This window comes from Octodon degus, unplaced genomic scaffold (assembly GCF_000260255.1).
Source record: "Octodon degus isolate 3935 unplaced genomic scaffold, OctDeg1.0 scaffold00119, whole genome shotgun sequence".
NCBI classification, from domain to species: Eukaryota; Metazoa; Chordata; class Mammalia; order Rodentia; family Octodontidae; genus Octodon; species Octodon degus.
The window spans coordinates 506,079-527,813 of NW_004524695.1; the positions used below are offsets into that span (position 1 = coordinate 506,079).

General features: G+C 41.4%; 1 protein-coding gene and 1 pseudogene across 1 annotated transcript in view; both read right to left on the bottom strand.

Annotated features, from left to right (window-relative positions):
• LOC111812279 (zinc finger protein 709-like) overlaps nucleotides 1–3,399 on the bottom strand; it is a 12,310-nt gene extending 8,911 nt beyond the window's left edge. The window contains exon 1 of the mRNA XM_023699996.1: nucleotides 3,358–3,399. Coding sequence (XP_023555764.1) covers nucleotides 3,358–3,399 — 42 coding nt within the window. The remainder of the gene's footprint in view (nucleotides 1–3,357) is intronic.
• Nucleotides 3,400–12,506: 9,107 nt separating this feature from the next.
• On the bottom strand, nucleotides 12,507–13,373 carry LOC101568076 (annotated as a pseudogene).
• Nucleotides 13,374–21,735: the final 8,362 nt, after the last annotated feature.

The following is a 21,735-nucleotide window of genomic DNA, read 5'->3' on the forward strand; positions in this document are numbered from 1 at the left end:
CCACATGCCAGCCAGCCCCGCCCCCTGGTGGGCTGAGCTGGCCACACACACACACACACACACACACACAAATAAATAAATAAAAATTTAAAAAATAAATAAAATAAAATAAAATAAAATAAAATAAAATAAAATAAAAATAAGACAAAGATTCACAACACCACGAAGCTCAAATATGCTAAAATGAGGATGAATACTCTAGTTGTTTAATTTGTGTCTTGTTCATCAATCACTTCTTTACTCACATGGATTTCTCTTACAGGAATTTTTTTTCTCTGTATTTTAGGGAAGGGTCTACAGGGTATTCAGGGTCTCACTACTAGACTGGACTTGCAGTGATTTTCCTGTTTACAGCCTCCCAAGAGCTGGGATTACAGGCACGTCCCACCATACCCAGTCTCAATCATTGTCTCAGTGCGCCCTGGGGGTGGGGCCAGCATGGCAGGCCCAGGGATCAAACCCTGGGCCCCTGTACCTGCTGGCAGGTGCTTTAATCCACTAAGCTGTTTGGCTGGCCTTTCTTTCAGGAATTTTTATTCTAAATTAGAATTCATTAATTAAACACTAACAGAATGGAAATGTGTTTTCACCTGGTTAAGTCCATCTCATTTCTGTGTTACCTCTAAAGCATGGCTCATACATGGAGCCTACAAGATTCACAACCAAATGAAAACACTATAGTAGATAAATACAAAGACTTGATCTGGCATCACAGAACTATCTTTTTTCACTGCTTATTATGTAGGAAATTGATCCCTAGCTTCTTTGATTTTATTTAGACAACATTTGGAAACTTGAACCTGGTTTCATAGACAAAAACTAAATTAAACACTACAGAATGTTAAGGAATATTAATTTAAAATGTGAATAAAATATTACAGCTTTTATTAGAGAATATCTAAAAGCAATGAAAGAAGATTAACAAAGGTGCATTATCTTGCAGCTCGGACTTGAAATAGTCAACTGTGACACACTCAAAAATTTCTAACATAGTTTACAGGAGAAAAAGTGGGACGTGGGTATGATCAAAAGTGTTTATAAGTGATGGATCAGCACCCATATGAAAATCCACCTGATAATCATGGCGGTGGGTCAGCATGGTGTGGGAGTCTAAAACCAACAACATGCTGCTCCTAGACTGGCTTCCATCTTCTTCTCCCTGTTTAACCTTAACTTCCTCTTTGTTTTTCACATGTACACCAAGCCTTCCCCAATCAGTGCCTTTTATGACATGTACTGCACATGCAAACTCTTTCTTCCAGACCAACCCATTACATTCTGTCTCACTGCCTCCTCCCCAAGGGTTCTTGTGTCTCTTTGGCAGCCCTCTCAAGCTGAGCAAGAAATGATTATTTACATCTCTCCCACTTCTCTTTCATGCCAGAAGAAGGAACCTTACATTTTGGTGCCATGACTTGGATTGTTGGGGTGTTTAGTTCCCAGTGCCCACTCCCGGTTTAAGCTTCCATTGACAACAGGCCACCCTTCCTCTCCCTCTCATCTCTGCCTCTGCTGTTGCCAGCTTTCATCCAACATCAATCCACCTCAATTCTCACAGATGAGCTGCCTCTTGCCCTGGGAGTTCCTGCCTCCTTTTCTTTTTCTCATTCTCTTTTTTGAAACTCATGGGCCCACATCAGGATTCCCCTCATACCAGGTCATTCTTATGCCTTCCACAGGACATCCCTCTATCTTCTGGGTTGATCCATGAGGACTGACAGACATTTCTCTACCTGTCACATCCCAAAAAAGAGTGACAACTCTTTTTGGGATGGTGCACTGGTTTTGGTCTTTGGCTCACCTTTAATTCAGTCACTATGAGAAATATTTCTTCCAACCCCAAAAGCACACACTACTTGGGTGTCTCTTATGGAACTTAAATATACTCATACTCTGGGAGACTGCAAAGCTTAAACAATTAAATTTTACTTCCGGACAGCTTAGCCCCAACATAAGCTTGATAATGGAATCCACTGGCCTGAGGAGGGTACTCTCAATTTCAATACTCTTCAGGACAATGACAAATGGCAGAGATCCCTACGTACAGGCTTTATTGCTCTTAGGGCATGTCCCCCCTCCTTCAGGCATGCAGGGTGACCCAAATACTTTTGGCTAACTCCACATCACCCTCCAACTGCCTGATATGATCCCCTACTTACTGCCTCTCTTGACCCTCTAGGCAGTGCTCCTCCTGCTTTCACTTCACAGCTCCCTCAAATTCCTCAGCCAGATCTGCCTATATCATTTCCAACTCCTCTATCACCATTTTCTCCTGCTCAGTCTCACCCCACCCACCACCACCATCTTGCAGCCAGTTTTTCCTCATCGTCTTGTACTCAGCGGCCACTTTCTCAGGCCCAACCTCTTCTATCACTCCAGGAACGGGCTGGTTCTGAGGGGTTGGTTCACAATCATATCTTTTCCCGCCCTGATCTATCCCGGATTTCTCATTAGTTAGGCTCCTTTTCTACTGATCCCCACAACTATATAAAGGAGCTCCAGTTCATTATTAATTTCTATGGTCTTCATTTTAAAGATCTATATGTTATCCTCACCTCTACTTTGTCCTCCCAGCAAAAGATCTAGATCTGACAGGCCACTCAGGTGGAAGCAGACCAAGGACACCACTGACCCTAGCCACCCTGTAAGCACAGATGCATTTCTAGACACCAATCTCAACTGGGACTATCAGGGGCCCAATGGCTCAGTCCACACGGCCACTATGGCTGGCTACCTGACTTCATGACTTAGAAAAATTTCATGCAAGGCCACCAATTACTAGAAATGCCACGAACTAATGCAGTGCCCTGATGAAAACCTCAAATTCCTTTCTAGCCTTACTGACACCTTAATCAAATATACCACTGTTGGCCTTCAGTCTCCTAAAAGAATGACCCTTATTTAGTCCCACTTCATTTCCCAATCTTCTCCTGACGTTTGTGCCAAACTAAAAAGGACAGATCTCAGCCTTCAGACTCAACAGGGAGACCTACTTATTCTGGCTTTCTGTGTCTTTAACAAGAGAGAATAAATTAAAACAGGACAAAACACCATACTAAACTTAAATGCCAATTCTTGGCTGTGGCACTCAGTGCTCCAGCTAGAGCCAAGCCTAGACAGCTGAGCACCACCTGAGTCCCTTCTGGAGCATGCTTTTAAGTTTGGCAAAGGACACTGGGCATGAGACTTTGCAATCTACAGCTCCACTGGGACCTATCCCATCTGCAAGCTTGAGGGTTACTGGAAGTGCAATTGCTCTGTCTTCCAGAGAGCAGGTAAGCCATCCAATTCCCTTCCCTCACAGGAACTCTCACCACAGCCATCAGACTCATCACCAACTAACCTGGTTGGCCTTACCACTGGAGAAGATTGGCAGGTCTCAGGGTCCACTGCCCCCATCGCAGCATCTTTATCTGAGCCCTGAGCCTCACTGGACATTTCAGGTAGGACACTCTGTTTTTATTGACATGGGGGCCACATATCATTTCTGCCTGAGTTCTTAGACCGCTGTAGGGGGTCAGGGAATGGCTCAATAGAATAAGCGCTTCCCTGGCAAGCTCAAAGGCCTGAGTTCAATCCCAGGTTCTGCACCCCCCAGTTCTGCGCCCCCCCCAAAAAAAAAGTGTCCTAGACTGCTGCACTTAAGCTGTGGTCCTCCTTGTGGAAGTTGACAGCCAATCTACACAATCCCTCAAGACAGGAACCCTCACCTGTTGATGTCACACAATTTTTTTCCCCAGAGTTTTCTTGTCATACCAACTTGCCTCAGACCTCTCTTGGGAAAAACTCTACTTCTCTTTTAACTTTTCTCTTCCTATGGCACTCATCTTCTAAACTCAATCTCTGTGAGCTGCCGGCTCATCCCTTCCTCTTCCTTTGTTGATCCCATAGTTTGGGACACCTCAAGTCCTACTCATGCCACTCATGCTACCTCTGTACCAGTTTGCCTCTGGGACCCTTTGGCTTTCCCCTGCGCTTCTCAATGTCCAATAGCCCCCGAACACTAATGGGGACTCAAGCTCATAATACAACATCTTAGGAGCCAATGGTTTCCTTAAAACTGTCCATTCCCCTTACAATATCCCAATTCTTTCTGTATTCAAACCTAATGGCTTCTACTGTTTAGTTCAGGATCTCAGGGTTATCAACAATGTGGTTACACCAATCTACCCAGTAGTGCCAAACCCTTACACTATGCTTTCTCACTTTCCCCTCCTCTACCTGCTTTACAGTCCTGGATCTCAAAGATGCCTTATTCACTATCCCCCTATACTCTGATTGTCAGGACCTCTTCATCTTCAAGTAGACAGACTCAGATATCCTCTGAATCCTACAGCTCAAATGGATGGTCCTGCCTCATGGGTTCAGTAATAGTCCTCATTTTTTAGTTAGGCCCTGGCTACTAACCTGGCAACCCTCAATATCAAACCTAGCACTCTTCTGCAGTACAAAGACTATCTTCTCTGTTTCCCACCCTCCCCCATGGTCTAGCCATACAACATACAGCTTCTTTTCTCAACTTTCTCTCAGGTTGCAGATATAGGGCTTCTCCTGCCAAGCCTCAAACAGCTTCAAAGTTCAAATATCTAGGACTTACCATCACTCCCACTACTCACTCAGTCAATGAAGATCATGCATCCCTCTGCTGTGACCTTCAAGTGCTTACTACAAAATAACAAGTCCTGTCTTTCCTTGGTCTAATGTCTTTCACCTTTGGATTCCTGACTTTGCCTCCCTGGCTCAACCTCTCTATAAAGCATCCATGGGCTCTTTGTCAGAATCTCTCAACTCTACTACTCCTATACATACTTCCTTTCACAAGCTATAAGAGGCTCTCTTAAAGGACCTGGCTCTCACTCTCCCAAATTCGACCCAATCCTTTACGCTATGCATCTAATGCAGGAGTCCTAGGACACAAAAAGGGACCTTTATTTCAAACAGTAGCACATCTATCCAAACAGTTAACATAGTACATGGGTGGGCCCCCTGCCTCCAGGCCCTTGTAGCAGCCACATTAACACAAGACACAAAAAGAGTTCACACTAGGTCAATCAATCACAGTATACTCACCTCATCACCTTAATGAGCTCACCTCACACAAGACATTCCTTGACCTAATGACTCCTTCCTGCTCATAACAGGTACACCTGTTGCTTGTACAGGACCCTTCCATCACCATCTCCACTAGCAGTCCCCTCAACCCAACTGCCTTACTCCCCATCTCTGATTAGGCCCTTCATAGTTGCATTAAAGTCTTACAGATTATCTTTACCCTCTTCCCTCACATTAATAGCATTCCTTTCACCTGATTTTTGTACAGTAGTTCAACCAACATGGACACTCAAGAAAGGGCAGTGGATGCCATAATTAGTGGGTCTAAAGTAATAGAGGCAAGTCTACTGCTACCCAGGACATCCTCACAAAAGGCAGAACTGAGCACTTTCAAATGGGCCCTCATACTAGCCAAAGACAAAATTATAAACATTTATATTCAAAATATGCATTTAGTATTTTTCATTCCCATGCTGCCATCTGGCAAAAAGAAAGTTTAATCAGCATTCAAGGAACCCCCATTACCAATGCACTTCTCATTCTCAAACTTCTAGAAGCAGCACAATTTCCAAAGCAGGTACCATTCATTCCCTGTAGAGGACACTGGACACCATGAGATCCTATTTCTCAGTGCAATACCTTTGCTGACACACAGGTCAAATTAGCTACAAAACAGCCATATCCTTCTCATCTTCTTCTTGTCCCAGATACCCTGCCCACACCACAACACTCGCCTAAACAACTCCAATTATTCCACAACCAAGCTATAGCCAAAATACCCAGGGATGGATTTTCTATGGATTACAGCTTCTCCACCCAGATGAAAAGCTTTAACTATCATCGCTGACTTATAAAATTGCTTTCAAATGGGCATCCAAGCTCTATATAAACTTCTAACTTCAGTCAGTACCCATCCCTCCCTAAAAACCATCACCTGCCAAGTCACCCAAGGTGCCATCTCTGCGCCAAAACCTCTTCTCAGGGATACCCATCTCCCCCTTCTTTCCCAATCCCCCAACTTCGTGGACACACTCTTGGCAAAGATTGGCAAATAGACTGTGCACACATGCCTTGTCATAAGACCTATAAATATCTTCTTACCATTGTGCGCACTTTCTTGGGATGGACAGAGGCCTTTCTCACTGCTCAAGAGACTGCAGACATAGTTTGTAAAGCTTTTATATAAGAGACTATCCCCAATTTCTTTTATCCTATTCGGCCATACAATGGACCAGCTTTTATCTCTCAGATTACCCAGCAGTTATCCTCAAGTCTAAACATTATTTGGCATCTAACATACCGTACTATCTACCCACAATCCTTAGGGAAAGTAGAAAAGGCAAACAGTACTCTAAAAACACACCTCATTAAACTTGCTCTAGAACTACAGGTACCCTCGCCTTAGCTCTTTCCTTTAGCACTAACTCGATTCAGTGCACTTATCAGGGCACCCACTTTTCTAAGTCCCTTTGAGCTTAGGTGCAGTAGACCATTCCTGCTTCATAGCTTTTCTACCTCACAAAACCTTCCTCCCATCCTGACTATATCCCAATCCTCTCCTTTCTCAGATAACTTTTGAAACAACACACTGACCTCTGCCTTCCACAACTAATAGATAACCCTCAAACAAAACCCCTTATTAACTCCTGGGAATTTAATATACCTCAAGTCTTTTAAAACTACAGCACCGCAGCCCAAGTGAACAGGCCCTCATCTGGTCATCCTCACACCTGAAACAGCAGTAAAGGTCACCAGCCCTTCTGTGTGATGGTTCCACAACATATAGGCTAAGTGTTATCCCAATAACCCTGACACCTCCAATCCCAAACTCTTGCTCCCAGAGTGGTCACTGAAAGTTCTGTTCCCCCACTGGCCTCTATCTACCAAACATTCCTAAAACTTCCAGGTAACCTCATGTATTAATTTCTTGTCTGGTTTCTGATCCCCTACCTCCTGCTATTTCTCATGTTTGTTGCCAGGCTCTGGGCTATCTGTCCAGAAGACTTTCAGAAATCACACAAGGCTGCTTTCCTACCCTTTAATGGGGTGACAATCCTGGGACTCATTGTTCTCCTTTGTCCTCACCCTAACATTGCTAGGGATAATGGGATAGTTTTAACTCTTATTAACTTTTACGCTTGGGGTCTTTTTCCTTCTACCTGCTAAACAGCAACCAAATTCACATTCAACCTCCTCAAACTCAACACAGTTCCCAAGTGATAAGCTCTGTTTATGCTGCAGGAAATAACCATCATCCCCTTGCTCTTCTTTTCACTTTTTACTCACTTCTACTGCCAAAGTAGTTGTTTCCTGACCTAAAGGTTTATGAACACTTTTGCTTTGATGACTAAGCTATGGGCCTGATAGAGCCAACCTTCCTGGGTTCTTTGTTGGGCCCTTATGCCTGGCATCTCAGAATAACTGGCAAAAAAACCTCTTTTATCTAGCTCCCTGACTCTTCCCAATCTCCCCCTCAAGTGGGAGATCTATACTCCTGCACACATTTCCTCTCAGGTCCAAACAGCTCAAATCTCTGTTTTTTCCATGGGCTATTTTTTTGTCTGTGGCCTGGGAGCATTTATTGCCTCCCACCCACCTCACAAAGCTCCTACAGTCTGGCCATTGTGGCCCCACCTGTCTCCTTAGCCACTAAGAGCCAAGTCATTATACAAAAGCAAAACATCTCTCAACATTGGTCTCACGGGGTAGCCCCCACACATGGTTCCAGTCCTGGTGGGCTGGAGTCTCTTTTTAGTCATTGGTATTGGTCTGGGAGTAGGGGGAATTGGCACAGCCCACCACTTTTTATTTACACTTTCTGTGGATCACTCTGTGTCTATTTACAATGTTATGGCATCCATCAACTTTTTCCAAATCCAAAGCAACTCACTGGCAGTAGTAGTACTCCAAAACCTGGAGCTCTTGCAGTTCTTACAGCAGAAAAAGGTGGGACCTGCCTCACGTTATGGGAAGAATATTATTCCTTTGGTAACCAATCAGGTATTGTCATGCAAAAAACATATGAACTTTGTGACCTTGCTGCAAAAGTACAAAAAACAGCTATGGGTTCTTCTTGGTCCTCTTCCTGGTGGTCTGATCTTGGCTCTTGGATACCTGTCCTCCTCTCTCTTGGGTCCTCTAAACATGAGGATAGGCCTATTGCTCACAGCACTTTGTCTCTGTAAACTTTGAGATTTCTCCATTCACAATACAAGTTTTCACCACCAACAAGCTTCTCATCCTGGCCGAGATGCCTGGCACCAGCTTCCACATGAATCTGACTCATCATTCCAATAACCATGCCAGTTCCTATCTTGATACCTACTTGCAGCTCGTACCTGCAGCAAGTAGTTAAGGGTTGTCACCCCTTTTAACAACAAAGGGAATGATGGGTCTGCACCTATATCAAAGTCCATCTAGTCATCATGGCGGCACATCAGCATGGCATGGGGATCCAAGACCAACAACATACTGCTTCTAGAATGACTTGTCTTCTTCCTCTTGGTTAATCTTAACTTCCTCTTGTGTTTTTCATTTGTGCACCAAGCTTTCCTCAGTCAGCACCTGTTATGACACCATACCGCCCATACAAATTCCACCCTTAAACCAGCCTAATAAATTTTTTGTCTCCTTGCCTCCTCCCTGAAGGTTCTTATATCTTTGGCAGCCCTCTTATGACAAGCAATAAAGGATTTCTTTACTCTCCTGCTTCTCTTTTGTGCCAGAGAAAGGAACCCTCACAATATGTAATGAACAACAATATTTTCAAAATTAAGAGTCCATCAATAAGGAAAGAAAAAAACTGAATAATTGTTGTCATTACCAAATCATACCTTTGATTTGTCAAAAAACTGGTATTTTAAATGTTTAATAATATTCAATAAACAGTAAATGAGAATGACGTAGGTTAACCATTAGGAGGAGTGAAGGTTATAAAGTCAGAGAAAGAAAGGACCAATACTCATAATGCTTACCAAATAGAGACATCTGTTGTTGTCAGGCTTTGCAAGGGAGTAGATTTAACATGGGGCACATCATTTATAGGATTATTTTATAATATTCACATAAAAAGTCAAATGCATAGGAGTGCAAGAGATCTGTCCATGCACTACAAACTCAAACAATCCAGCTGAGGATCTGAATCCCATGACAATGCATTGCACGAGTCCAGTTGGGAGTCCTAGTGCCCACGGCAAGCCTGTATCAAGGACCTGCATTTGGAAGCCCTAAAGCTCAGAGGTGGAAGCTAGAATGTATGCACTAGCAGTGTGAAGGACCTGCACCAGTGGGCTGAGGGATATGCACCAGAAAGTGATGTTCAACATAAGGAACACAGCTCCCCCAAAGAGAACAGCAGCCATTCTCAACAACAGGGGAGACCTAAGTTCCTCCAATGATCAGAACAGCCAAATCCTTATCAAGAAAACCAGTGACAAGTTTCTCCAACAATGGCACACCATCTTTCCTTCTAGTTTTTCTTTTAGGTGATTAACATCAGTCCTCAAGTGGATCTTTCACATCCAGAACACTGACTCAGTTCAGCTGGGTGCTCCAAGTGGACCTCTACGACATCCTATTTATAGTGCCCAATCTCATGCTATCTTTGAGAGGAGTGTTGCCTATGTTCACACTTGTGAAAATATGGCACAGGAAACCAAGAGGACATGCAAAGCCATGTAACTCACATAACAGAACTAGAGCATATTATGAAAGAAATCTCAACAATATACCAGATATCTTCATAAAATGAAGAAAGCAGCATGGCTTCACAGGTAACAGAGAACTCACATTGAGAATTCACTCCTACAACAGAGGTTTAAGTGAAGGTCTAAGTGAAATACCTGCTACATCCCAGGTTGTACACTCCTATGCTTTCAATCATAATGTCTTTTATTGGGACACAAATGTAATGACTGCTGAGGGTTAAATATTCTTACTATAAATCAGTGAGGATAAAAGAAATTGCACTTTTCAGTTCAGCTAAAGAAGTCATTGAGCCTCAGTAAGAATAGCAAGGGACCTTGGGGGAATAGTTCTAGTGCTGAGAATCTGCATGGTGAGAGTTTCGAGCCAAATCAGTAGGACAACAATCATCAAAATTAAGAGCAAGATATTTTCAGAGATCTTTGCTTTGAAGAATGTATTCTTTTTGCACCAATGAGATTGTTCAAACTAGGTTAGCCAGTGTCCTGTAACGAACAGTAGCATTTGGACTTGTCCCCTGAAAAGAAAAAAAAAAAAAAACTTCTATGCAGTATGTAGCAATATCCTTTTATTCTACGCCTTAGTATCATGTCCTTAAGATTATAAATAAATGTCAATTTCTCAGTTCTCACTGTTTCACGATGTTCTCTTATGCCCAAGAAACAGCCCACTGAGTCCTCAGTGATAGCTGAATTTTTCTCAAGTTTTCTTATTCTCTGTTTAAACATGGGTACACATTGCAACACAAACAAGGAATGTTTCTCTCCAAGTAACAAAAAGCAGCCTAACTGAAAATCAGCAATCATTGAACACTAAAAAGGGAAACAATGAGATAAACAAACAAAAGTATAAATTATTCTAAAAAACTCAGAAACAAAGCAAGGTCAGGATACAAGTTTCCTGCTTAAGAAGGTTAAGAGATATTTTGAAGGGGGAAACTCCTGCAGGTTACATTTCAGAAATACTAAAAGTTTAGTATTATTTACTTCCAATAATACTTGACAAATTTCAGTGATAATCAGAGATAAACTGTTTCATGTTTCTGATACTAGGCTGAGGAAAAGAAAACAACTTTGTAAATTTTCCTTTTAAAGTAAGTTCTAAATGGGAAAAACTGTATTGCCTGAAGTCTAAACTGGTATATTTCTATACTCTGTTCTTGGAAACAAGTGAAGCACCTGAGTTCAAGCACTCCAATTTATCTCCCTCAATGCTGGAAAGAAAGATGTCATTTTGGCTTTTACTCATTAAACTAATCAATGATTTGCTTATGAGCAATAACCAACAAAAATCCTAAAAAGATACAGTAGGGCTGGGGATATAGCTCAGTGGCAAAAGTGCCTGCCTGGTGAGCACAAGGTCCTGAGTTCGATCTCTGGTACCACACACACACATCCTACACACACGCCTAATAGAATACAGAGAAAGGTGAAAATATTGCTAAAAATTGAAAAAAAATATTTCTTGGAAGACGGCAGTGTAGTAAACAGCAGAGAAACAGTCTCTCTGAGATTACATGTCTAGCTATTGGAATATACCAACAAGAAGAGGACAGGAAAGAGGGAAATGTGTCCCCAGGAACCAGCAAAGACTCATGAAGCAAGTACTTAAGCCACTGGGATAAGAAAAGAGACACATGTCACGCAGTGGAAGAAGGGGACAAGTGGTGCTTTCTCTCCGACTTACTGCATGAAACTGGCAGCTCTGGACTGCAGACTCATGCCAACTGCTAGAGACCACCACGGGGAAATCCACCAATAGAACAGACCAGTGGAAGCAGCAGACTGCAGCTGCTTGTGAGTTATTCAGATTCGCATGTCCTGAAGGAGAGAGGAATTAGTCAGTAGCCATCTTGGAAAGGGATGAACAGAGCTTAAAACTCAGAACACCTATATGCTGCCTCTGATGTAGCCATTCCCAGTGTCAGGGTGAGGCAAAGTCAAGGTCAAGTCAGCAGGAGGACAAGGGCCAAGTTCAGCTGGCAAGAGGCACCCAGAGTGCTGCAGGTCGAATTGGGTTCCAGAGTCACAGCCAGAACCCACCCTAAACCTCAGTGAAACAAAATGTGTAGACTTGCTGGGATTACACACTATCCCACTAGGAATCTATGCTGGGACTGCATACTATCCCAGTAAGAATCTATGGCTGGGCTATGTCTGCAAATTCTGTTGGTGAAAACAGATGTGCCCTGAAATGGACATATTCTTTTCTTTTTCTAAAAATTGTTTTGATTTTCCTTATTCTTTTTTGAGGAGGGAGGGGGATGTAAAATTGCTTATTAAAATTATTATAGCCACAAAAATATAAAAACTAATGCAGCTTCATAAAATGAAGTAAAACAGAATGTTCACAATTGTTCATCATAGTAGTTTCAGCTCTCAGTACCTAATAATTATTTCTTGTTCTTGAATAAGTATTAAAATTAGGAATGAATTCATCTATTTTCTACTTTGTTGTAATGATACGTAACTTCCATAGTGAAAAAAAATGTAAGTACTGTATAAAAGAAAAAAAGACTGATTTGACAAGCCAAAAACAATGACATGGGGAAGGGGCTTTAATATTGCTCATAGAAAGACATCAATAATAACTCATGGTTATAAACAGTAAACCCATGCCACTTGAATTAATACGTCTACGGCCATTCCACCCAGAATATGCCTGATCTCATATGAACTAATGGAATTTGAAGTCATTACTGAAAATCGAATTATTTTTGAATACAAATGATGAGGCTTATCTATAACACTTCAGCACTTCCAACGACTCTGAGACTTGTAAATGGCTAAGGCATTCACTGTTTCTTTCTTCACCTTCACCTTCTGAGTTTTATCCGTGAGATCCTTGTGTGTTTAAATTTTCTGTGCAATAACGAATAATTTCTTCTCTCATTCAATCCACTGCTGTCAGGCGGTTATACTGCTTTTGTCTTTCTTTAGCTATCCACTTAAGTTGAGTCTGATGGGTCATTCCTTTCACTTTTGCCCTCTGCGTGGTCTCTATCTTGGGTCTGTTGCAGACTCTGCCAACTGGTTCTGAGGATATCTGCAGATGAGTGGCAATATCAAACTGTTCAACTTTGGCTCTGGTATCAAAAAAGAACACGTTTATTCTGTTGCTTTCCCTGGAAATTCAGCAGATGGAGCTCTGATTTTAGTCTTTCAATTTTCTTCGCTTCTACAATCCCTTTTTTTTTTTTTTTTTTTTTTTTATTTCTATACCAGGGATTGAATTCACATCCTTGTGTTTGCCAGTCAAGCTTTTTTTTTTTTTTTTTTTTTTTCATTTCTATATACTTGACATCCTGAGATCTCATTAGCTTTAGCTGTACTGGAGTTACTTCTTCCTTATTGTCCTTAATAACCTGAACTCCATCCTAGAGCTTAACCCGAGTCCTTTTATAGTAGAATTCATCTGGATTTTTTTCAACAGCCTTCTTTCAAAGAGCTGTGAGGAACTCTTTTTTTTTATTTTTTATTTTTATGATAGTCATCTGCACGAAGTTGGTATTTTTCTTTTTCTCCAACAGGCTCAGATGTTTCCAAAAGCCAGGCTGGCTTCACTTCTCGGTGTTCTTGCTGCTGGGACTTGGCCTCCTTGAGAAAAGCTGCGGTCATATTTGCCCGCTGGCTCGATACCTTGCTGCGGGTTCCCCAAGCCTTGCTATTGATTCCTCCTTATTCTTTTATTTATTTATTTATATATGTGTGTGTGTGTGTGTGTGTGTGTGTGTGTGGCCAGCTCAGCCCACCAGGGGGCGGGGCTGGCTGGCATGTGGTGCTGGGGGATTGAACAGCAATCCCTGTGCTTTGCTAAGCTTGTTCTAAGTAGGTGCTCTAGACCACTGAGCCATCTCACCAGCCCCTCCTCCTTATTCTTGATTGTTCTTTTTATGAGTGTGAATGCTGTTTCTATATTGCTTGTTCTTTTCTTTTTTTACTTCTTCCTTCTCTCCTCCCCCCCTATCAATTTCTCAAAGTTCATATACTCTTTCTTTGTCCTGCAGCCTGACTTTTAATTTTTCTCTATTTGCCCCCTAACTCCTTTTACATTTTCTCCTTGAAAGGTGTAATTCCCACATTGTAGACATATTTACTGTATACCATCTCCTGGCTTAATTTATATGTTGTTATATGACCTTGAATATAATTCATAGTTAAAGATGGCGAATTACATTGTCACTCTCTAGGCTATATTTGATACTATTGTTACTGCTGATTGCATTACTTTAGCCAAGGTGACAAAAATTGTTCTAATCAATGGTTCTTCCTTTTATGCCAAGACCGAGATTGCCTAAACAATACAAAAGTCCAGTGCCAAAGAGCACAAGGGATAGGCTAAATAGACAGAAACTCCATATTCCCAATGAGTTAAGCTCCTCCATCAGACTCAAGACCCAAAAGTCACCTAACTGGAAGACTTCTCTCAGAAGCAATCATTTTGTAAGGGTTCTAAATACTAGGAATAGTGCTTGATTCGGCAGCATATATACTAAATACTAGGAATAAAGCAACCTGCCATAATCAATTTCCAATCATCAACACACAAATTAAACTTAAATACATACAAAAACCAAAAAAAATAAAACACATATATAAAAAAATGAAGATATTTAAGCATGATATAGCCCCAGAATTCCAGATCACCAAAGGAAATCCAGGGGGCAAGGATGCAGAGAGTTGCTGAAGCTAGAGATCAATCACACATGCTAGCACGCTAGACTAAGACAAAGCCCATGTGGAGAACAGAGAGAGCTTGTCTAGCAATGTAAACCCACTGTTCCAGCCTGCGAACAGGTTGCTAAGCTGAGGTTGAAATTGACATCAACCACCTGAGTGGATAAACAAATGCTCTGCAGTTGCTGGGCAGTTCCTGTCCTTCCATCTGGAGAAAGGGCTCCTTCTGACCTCAGCTTTAATCTCACCTTTATTTGTGCATTTTCACAAGATTTTTCCCTGGGAACATCAAGAGCCATGCTGGTTCATGGCAAATGGTGCTGAACAGAAACTCTGGGAAGGAAATACAATGGGTGAAGGGTTGCTTTTCATGTTGTGTGCAATAACAGGGAGAAATGCACTGGTATGTGAATACTGAGTCCAGGAGTGCATCAGTATTACACCAGGTATAAAACCTGGGGCAAAAGGTTTAACAAGACCTCAAAAATATATATAATATATATCCCTAGAAGCCGCCAAAAGGAATAAGATGCAGGCATGGGGCAAACTGGGTCTCAAGAATCATAGATATATGGTTCTGTACTTACTTTTTAAGACCACCACAAAGGATTCGGCTCAGAGTACTATTTTAAAATCAAGTCCCAAATGGGAAAAGGGGGGCAGGACAAAGGCCTCACCAAAAGAGCTTAAACCCTTTAGCATTGCTTTTATCAAACAAGGAAGAAACTATGGGAGACGAAGAAAATTCTTTTACATGATGTATAGGTCACTCAGGTCAACACTGTGCCACCAGGGGAAGGAGCACAGGCCAGGTACAGGGAAGGCCTCCCGCTCTGATCCTAGGAAGACTCAGCTGGGATACCCTGGATGCCTGCCCTTGCGCTCTGCCCAGCTGTGACTGCTGGTGCATACTACAGACAAAAAGCCTGGGAACCCAGGGCCAGGGAGGTAGGACAAGACTCTGGTGTACCCTGACTCTTCCCACTGCTCACATGCATGCTTCCTGCACGAAAAGTTTACATGGCACTGCCATGCCTGCCCTTAAGAGTTCTGGCAGCAACAGAGTATCCAGTGGCCTGAGTTGGAGCAGCAGTCCGCTGCAACTGCCATGTCCCCTGGGTAGGGAGAGGCACTGACAATAGAGGCCATTCCCAGCAGGAAGGCAGGTTGATCAAGGTGCCACCAGTAGGGCAGCTCACTCAGCCCCAAGGTTATACAGCAAAAGTAACAGCCACGGAGGAGCAGAAATACAAAATCAATCCAATCAGTCAATCAATCAACTAATCAATCAATCAATAAATCAAGGTTATGACTCAGTTTACCTAAAACACTGCTCAAATCACCCCAGACTCTTGTGTTTCTCAACTGGTCATTCTTCCCTAGGCAAAATTTGAAAAATCTATAAATAAGTAAAGAGGATCCAAGAATTTTTTTTCTTTTTCTTTCTTTTTTTGGGGGGGGGGTGAGTCTAAAGAGTGTTCAGGGTCTCACTACTAGATTGGACTTTTAGTGATCTGCCTGTTTACAGCCTCCCAAGAGCTGGGATTACAGGTGCGTGCCACTATGCCCAGTCTCAATTGCTGTCTCAGCGCACTTGGGGGTGGGGCCCGCACGGCAGGCCCAGGGGGATCCAAGAATCTTGGATGCCTGTTGAGGTCTTCTACTACCTGTTCCATTCAACAGATTAAACAAAATCATCCTAAGATAGAATTGACTACTGAATAAAACAATATTTAAAGGGCTTTTAGACACAGTGTGGATGTTTCAGTTATTGGCCAACGTCATCGGCCTAAATCATGGCCACTCAATGTGGCCTCTACAGAGTTCTCTAAACACAGCTCCTCTAACTTCAACTGACAATCAATTACTTGCAACTAGAAAACAGAAAAGGGGGAGATGTAGGGAGTGGCTAAAGCCGGAAATCAATCAGACATGGGGGACCAAGACAAAGCCTGCCCCCAAGGCAAGGAGAGCTCCTGGAGAGATGTAAAGCTGTTCCAGCGTGCAAACAGGTTGCTAGGCAGAGGCTGAAGTTGACATCAACCTCCTGAATGGGTCAACAAATGTTCTGCAGTTGTTGGGCAGTTCCTTTTCGGAGAAAAGTCTTTTATTTGGGTGGGAGTACTGGGGATTGAACTCAGGACTCTGCACTTTCCAGGCAAGGACTTAATCTGGCCAGCTATCATGTCTAACTTTTTGTATCATCCTCTTCTTGCCATTTTCCCCCAGGAACATCAAAAGATGTACCAGTCTGTGGCACAAGTAGATGAAACAATTCAAAAGCCACCCATCCAGACTTTCTAAAGTGCCACCAGTGGAAGTAATAAAGCACTGAATGAGGAACTAGAAAAAATCAACGCAGGAACAATTTTTTAGATAACTTTAGGGATAGAAACCATAATGAAAGACATGGTTACTGACAGAAGAGCAGATAGACATTAAGAGAAAGAAAAGCTTAGGAAAATGATGGAAATCATGAATCTCCAACATAGGAAAGGAATAGAATCCATGAAACACATTGAAATACATACCATGAGACTAAAAGTTCCACTGAAAATCAAGGCAACAGAATGTACCCATGTGGGGAATAGAATATCAAATACACAAAACAGGAGTGCAGCTATCAATTATGAAAAGAAAGATTTCTTACAAATAGCAAAGTACCATAGAAAGTCAATTCAAAAGAAGAATAACAAATTTATTAGAGTCCATAAGAAAAGCAGGAGATACCTTGAAGTATGGCAGGAGTAATAGTTGAAAAGTTTCCAAGCATATAAAAAAAGAGTTTGTAATGGCTGAAAAGTTTCCAAGCATATAAAAAGAATTTGACATTGAGGTAGGGGAAGCAAAGATCAAAACATCTACACCAAGGCATATAATAGTCAAGATTCCAGAAATTCAACACAAGAATATTAAAAACTGTTAAAAGAAAAAGAAAGAAATCACCTACAAAGGAAAGCCCATCAGAATCACAGCAACTCCCAACACAAAACCTCACGTCAAGGGGGTGGGTGCTAGGTTATGGCCCTAGTACGAATTGCTTAATTATTATGGTGGTCATCTAATATGGCTGAAGCCCTTAAAACAGCTTATCTTCCCAGAGACCACGTCCCCCCTTCTTCTCCAACTCAGCCCAGGGTGCAGTTTCCTGTCACCTTTCCTGCCACCTCAGGGAAGGCCCCAGTCAGCTCCTCAGGTGTATATAAACATCCCACTCAAGCCCCACCCCCGGCAAAAAGTCATAAAAGCCTCAGGCTCCCTTTGTTCCAATCCAGAGAATTCCTTATCTTCCCAAATTTTCTCTGTGTCCTCCAAGATAATAAAGGTTTTTATTTCTGCCCATTTCTCTGCTGTGACACTGTTGAAAACCTATCAGTGAGGATATAGCTTAGTAGCCAAGCACTTGCCTGGCAAGCACAAGGTCATGAGTTCTACTCATACCAAACACCAACAAAAAAACCCACCTTAAGTCAAGAGCTTGGAGTGAAGTTTTCTAAGTCCTTAAAAAAAAATAAAATAAAAATAAAATAAAATCCTACTCAGATTGAGGTACCCTGCAAAACCATTTTTCAAAATTAATGGAGGGCCAGTAAGACAGCTCAGACTAAGCACCTGCTTTGGCAAGTGCAGGGACCAGTGCTCCATCCCCTTCACCCCCCATGCTGCACTGGCCCCTGGGGTGTGCAGAGCTATCGAACAAGTCCTAGTGTGCTAGCACACGCCTGTAAGCCCAGCCCTGGGGAGGTTGAAAACAGGAGGATCACTACAAGTCCGATCTGTGTAGTGAGACCTTGTACCAAATACATAAATGAAAAAAAAAATTAATGGAGAAATGAGAGATTTCCATGACAAAGAACACCTAAAAATATTCATGACCACTAATCTAGCACACCAAAATGTTCTTGATAGGTCAGGATTCAAAGTTTCCCATGCACCCTGCCCCAAGTACTCTCCCTCTTAGTTTCCCAGGCACCCTGCCCCCAAACTCTCTCCCCCTTGGCTCCACACAGAGCCAAACCCAAAACCGCAGAACAGGTCCACCTGACTTTGACCTGGGCAAGCAACCACGAAACTCTCCTCTGTTAACATTAAAAGTCCCCCACAAAGCAGGTAGTCCTACCAAGAGTAGCTCTCCCCCAGCTGTTCCAGCCAGTGATCACCTCCCTGAAATATCCTACAAAGTTTCCTGCCCTCCCTTTGTTCAGTGCTGTCTTGGTCTGCTAGACAGCCATCCTGCTTGATGCCCCCAATAAATCTTCTACTAGCATCAGAATGCCTGGTCTGGTTGATTGTGTGGATTTGTACCTTCCAGTTCTGTAGGACATTCTAGAAAAATGTAATGAGGACTACAACTGCATGAACCCCAGCAGAATGAAGCCATAAGGCAAGGTAAGTAGTCAAACAGAGGGGGAGTAAAAGGAAACCAATTAAAGAAAATAAACATGAAAAGAATAAGTCAACACATATTGGATATAACCATCAATCTAAATAGTCTCATTTCACCAACCAAAAGAAAGACACTGGGAGAATAGGGCCGGTCAGATAGCTCAGGGGACTAAAGCACCTGCTTAGGTAGACACAGGGACTAGGGTTCAATCCCCCCCATGCTGTGCTGGCCCTGCCCCCGAGGCATGCTAAAACAACAAATGAGACTGGGCGTGGTGGTGCATGCCTGTAATCCCAGAGCTACAAAAGGATCACTATGAGTTAGATTGGTGTAGTAAGACCCTGTAGACCCTGTACTAAATTCATTTAAAAACAAAACAAAACAAAAAACACTGGGAGAATGGATCATGAAACAAGATCCAACATTATGTTGCATACAAGAAACTCAAAGATTGAAAGTCAAAGAGTGGAAAATAATATTCCACACCACAGGAACTCAAAGAAAAATCAAGGGCAGCTACTCTATTGCAGACAATGTAAACTTCAAGCAAAAACTTATAAAAAGAGATAAAGATCACTACATCCTTGTAAGGAAAAATCTAATGGGAAGAGAGCAATTATAAATACATATGTACCAAATGCAGGTGTGCTCAACTATACTAAAACAATTAACAGACATGAAAAACTAAGTAACTACCCATACAACTGTAAGGGGGGACTTCAATACCCCAGTATCAAAAACATCAAATAGACAAAAAATTCTGAATCAAATTCACGAGCAAATGGTGTTGGATATCTGCAGAGTGTTCCAGCCCATATCAGACTACACATTCATCTCACATGCATGTGATAGTCTCCAAATCAGACCACACACAGCACATAGAACAAGCTTAAGTAAACGCAAAGAAACTGAAATTATTGCGTGCATATTAGCAGGCCATAGTGCAATGAAATTGAAAATCTATGGCAAAACACAAAAACTACATAAACATATGGAAATTAAACAACATGCTACTGAACAATGAATGGACCACAGACAAAATTAAGGAAAAAATTAGATACTTTCTACAGTTAAACAATAATGCCAATACATAATATAATTTATAGGACACAATGAGACCAGGCTCACAAAATTTATAGCAGTGAATTCCTATATCAGAAAAAGAGAAAGTTCAAATAAACAATCTAATATTGAACTTTAAGTTTCTAAGAAAAGCAAGCCCGGACCAAGGCTCATATGGGGAAAGAAGTTATAGAGATGAAAACAAAACTTAATGCCAAGAAAACCAAGAAGACATATAGAGAATCAATGAATTAGGCTTGGTTCTTGGAAGGATCAAATAAAATTACAAACCTTTAGCTAACCTTATCAAAAAAGGAAAGACCCAAATCCAGGCAATTGGGAATGAAAAGTGTGAAATAACAGATACTGAAGAAATTCAGGTCATCAATACCTATTTAGAGAACCTGTATTCTACTGTGATGGAAAACACAAAGAAATGGAAATTAGTGGGTGCATATGAAGTAGCATAGATGAATCAAGAATAAATAAAAATTCTAAATAACCCAGTATCACTCAATGAAACTGATGGTACAATTGCAATCCACCAACAAGGGCTGGGGAGATAGCTCAGTAGAATACGCACCTGCTTGGCAAGCGCAGGGTCCTGAGTTCAATAGAGGGCACTGAAAAAAAAAAAAAAAATCCACCAACAAAGAAAAGCCCAGGTTGGGATGGATTCATTAATTAATTCTATGTGTTTGTTGCCCTTTTTTTTTTTTTGGTCCTGAGAACATAACCCAGAGCCTAATAGTTGCTAGACAAGCATGCTACCACTGAGCTAAATCTCTAGCCCCTGAAGTTGAATTCTAGAAGAAAATGAGGGGAGATCTAATGCCATAACTCCTCATATTCTTTAATGAAGCAGAATGGGAATCATTAGAGCAAAATTTATTCCTGGAAGCAAGAATTACACTTGATACTCAAAATTAGAGAAAGATTAATAAATAAAAGAGCTACAGGCCAACCTGGCCAATCAACATTGACACAAAAATCCTCAGTAAGATACTTCTAAAGGCAATACAAGTCATCAAGAAAATAATACACTCTGATCAAGGAGGATTAATTCCAGGGATGCTGGTATAGTTTAGTATATGCAAGTGAATAAATGTAATACACCATGTTAACAAGAGCGAAGGACAAAAATTATATATCATCTCTTAATAGATTCTGAAAAAGTTTTGAGAAAGTCCAACATCCATTCTTGGTAAAATCCTACAGAAAATTGGAATAAATGGTCTTAGTCTTAATAAGATAAGTGCCATGTATTTCAAACCAATAGCCAATATCATACTAAATGGACAAAAATGGAAAGCTTTTACTCTACAATCAGGAAGACAAAAATGTCCAGTATCATAACTATTATTCTATATAGTTGTGGAAACATTAGCCAAAGCAGTTGGATAGAAGTAAAGGGAATAACAATACAAAACAAAGACTTTGAATTATCATTATTTGTGGATGACATGTTACTTTACAAAGAAGAACATAAAAACTTCAAGAAAAGACTTCTAGATTTAATAACCAAATTCAGTTGTATGGCAGGATACAAGTTAATACTCAAAAATGAATAGAATTCACTTCATATACACAAATAGCAAACTCACTGAGAGAGAAATTAGGGAAACAACACTTTCCCATTCCCCCAAAACAAAATAAATAGTAATCAATCTAAGATAGGAAATAGAAGACCTTTACATTGAAAATTACAATACTTTGAAAAATGAGAAAAGAGAATATCACAAAATATAAAGATATCCTATGCTCCTGTGTGGGAAGAACCAATACTAAAATTGGCCATACTTTCAAAATTGCTATACAGATGTAATGCATACTCAATCAAAACAGCAGGCCTTC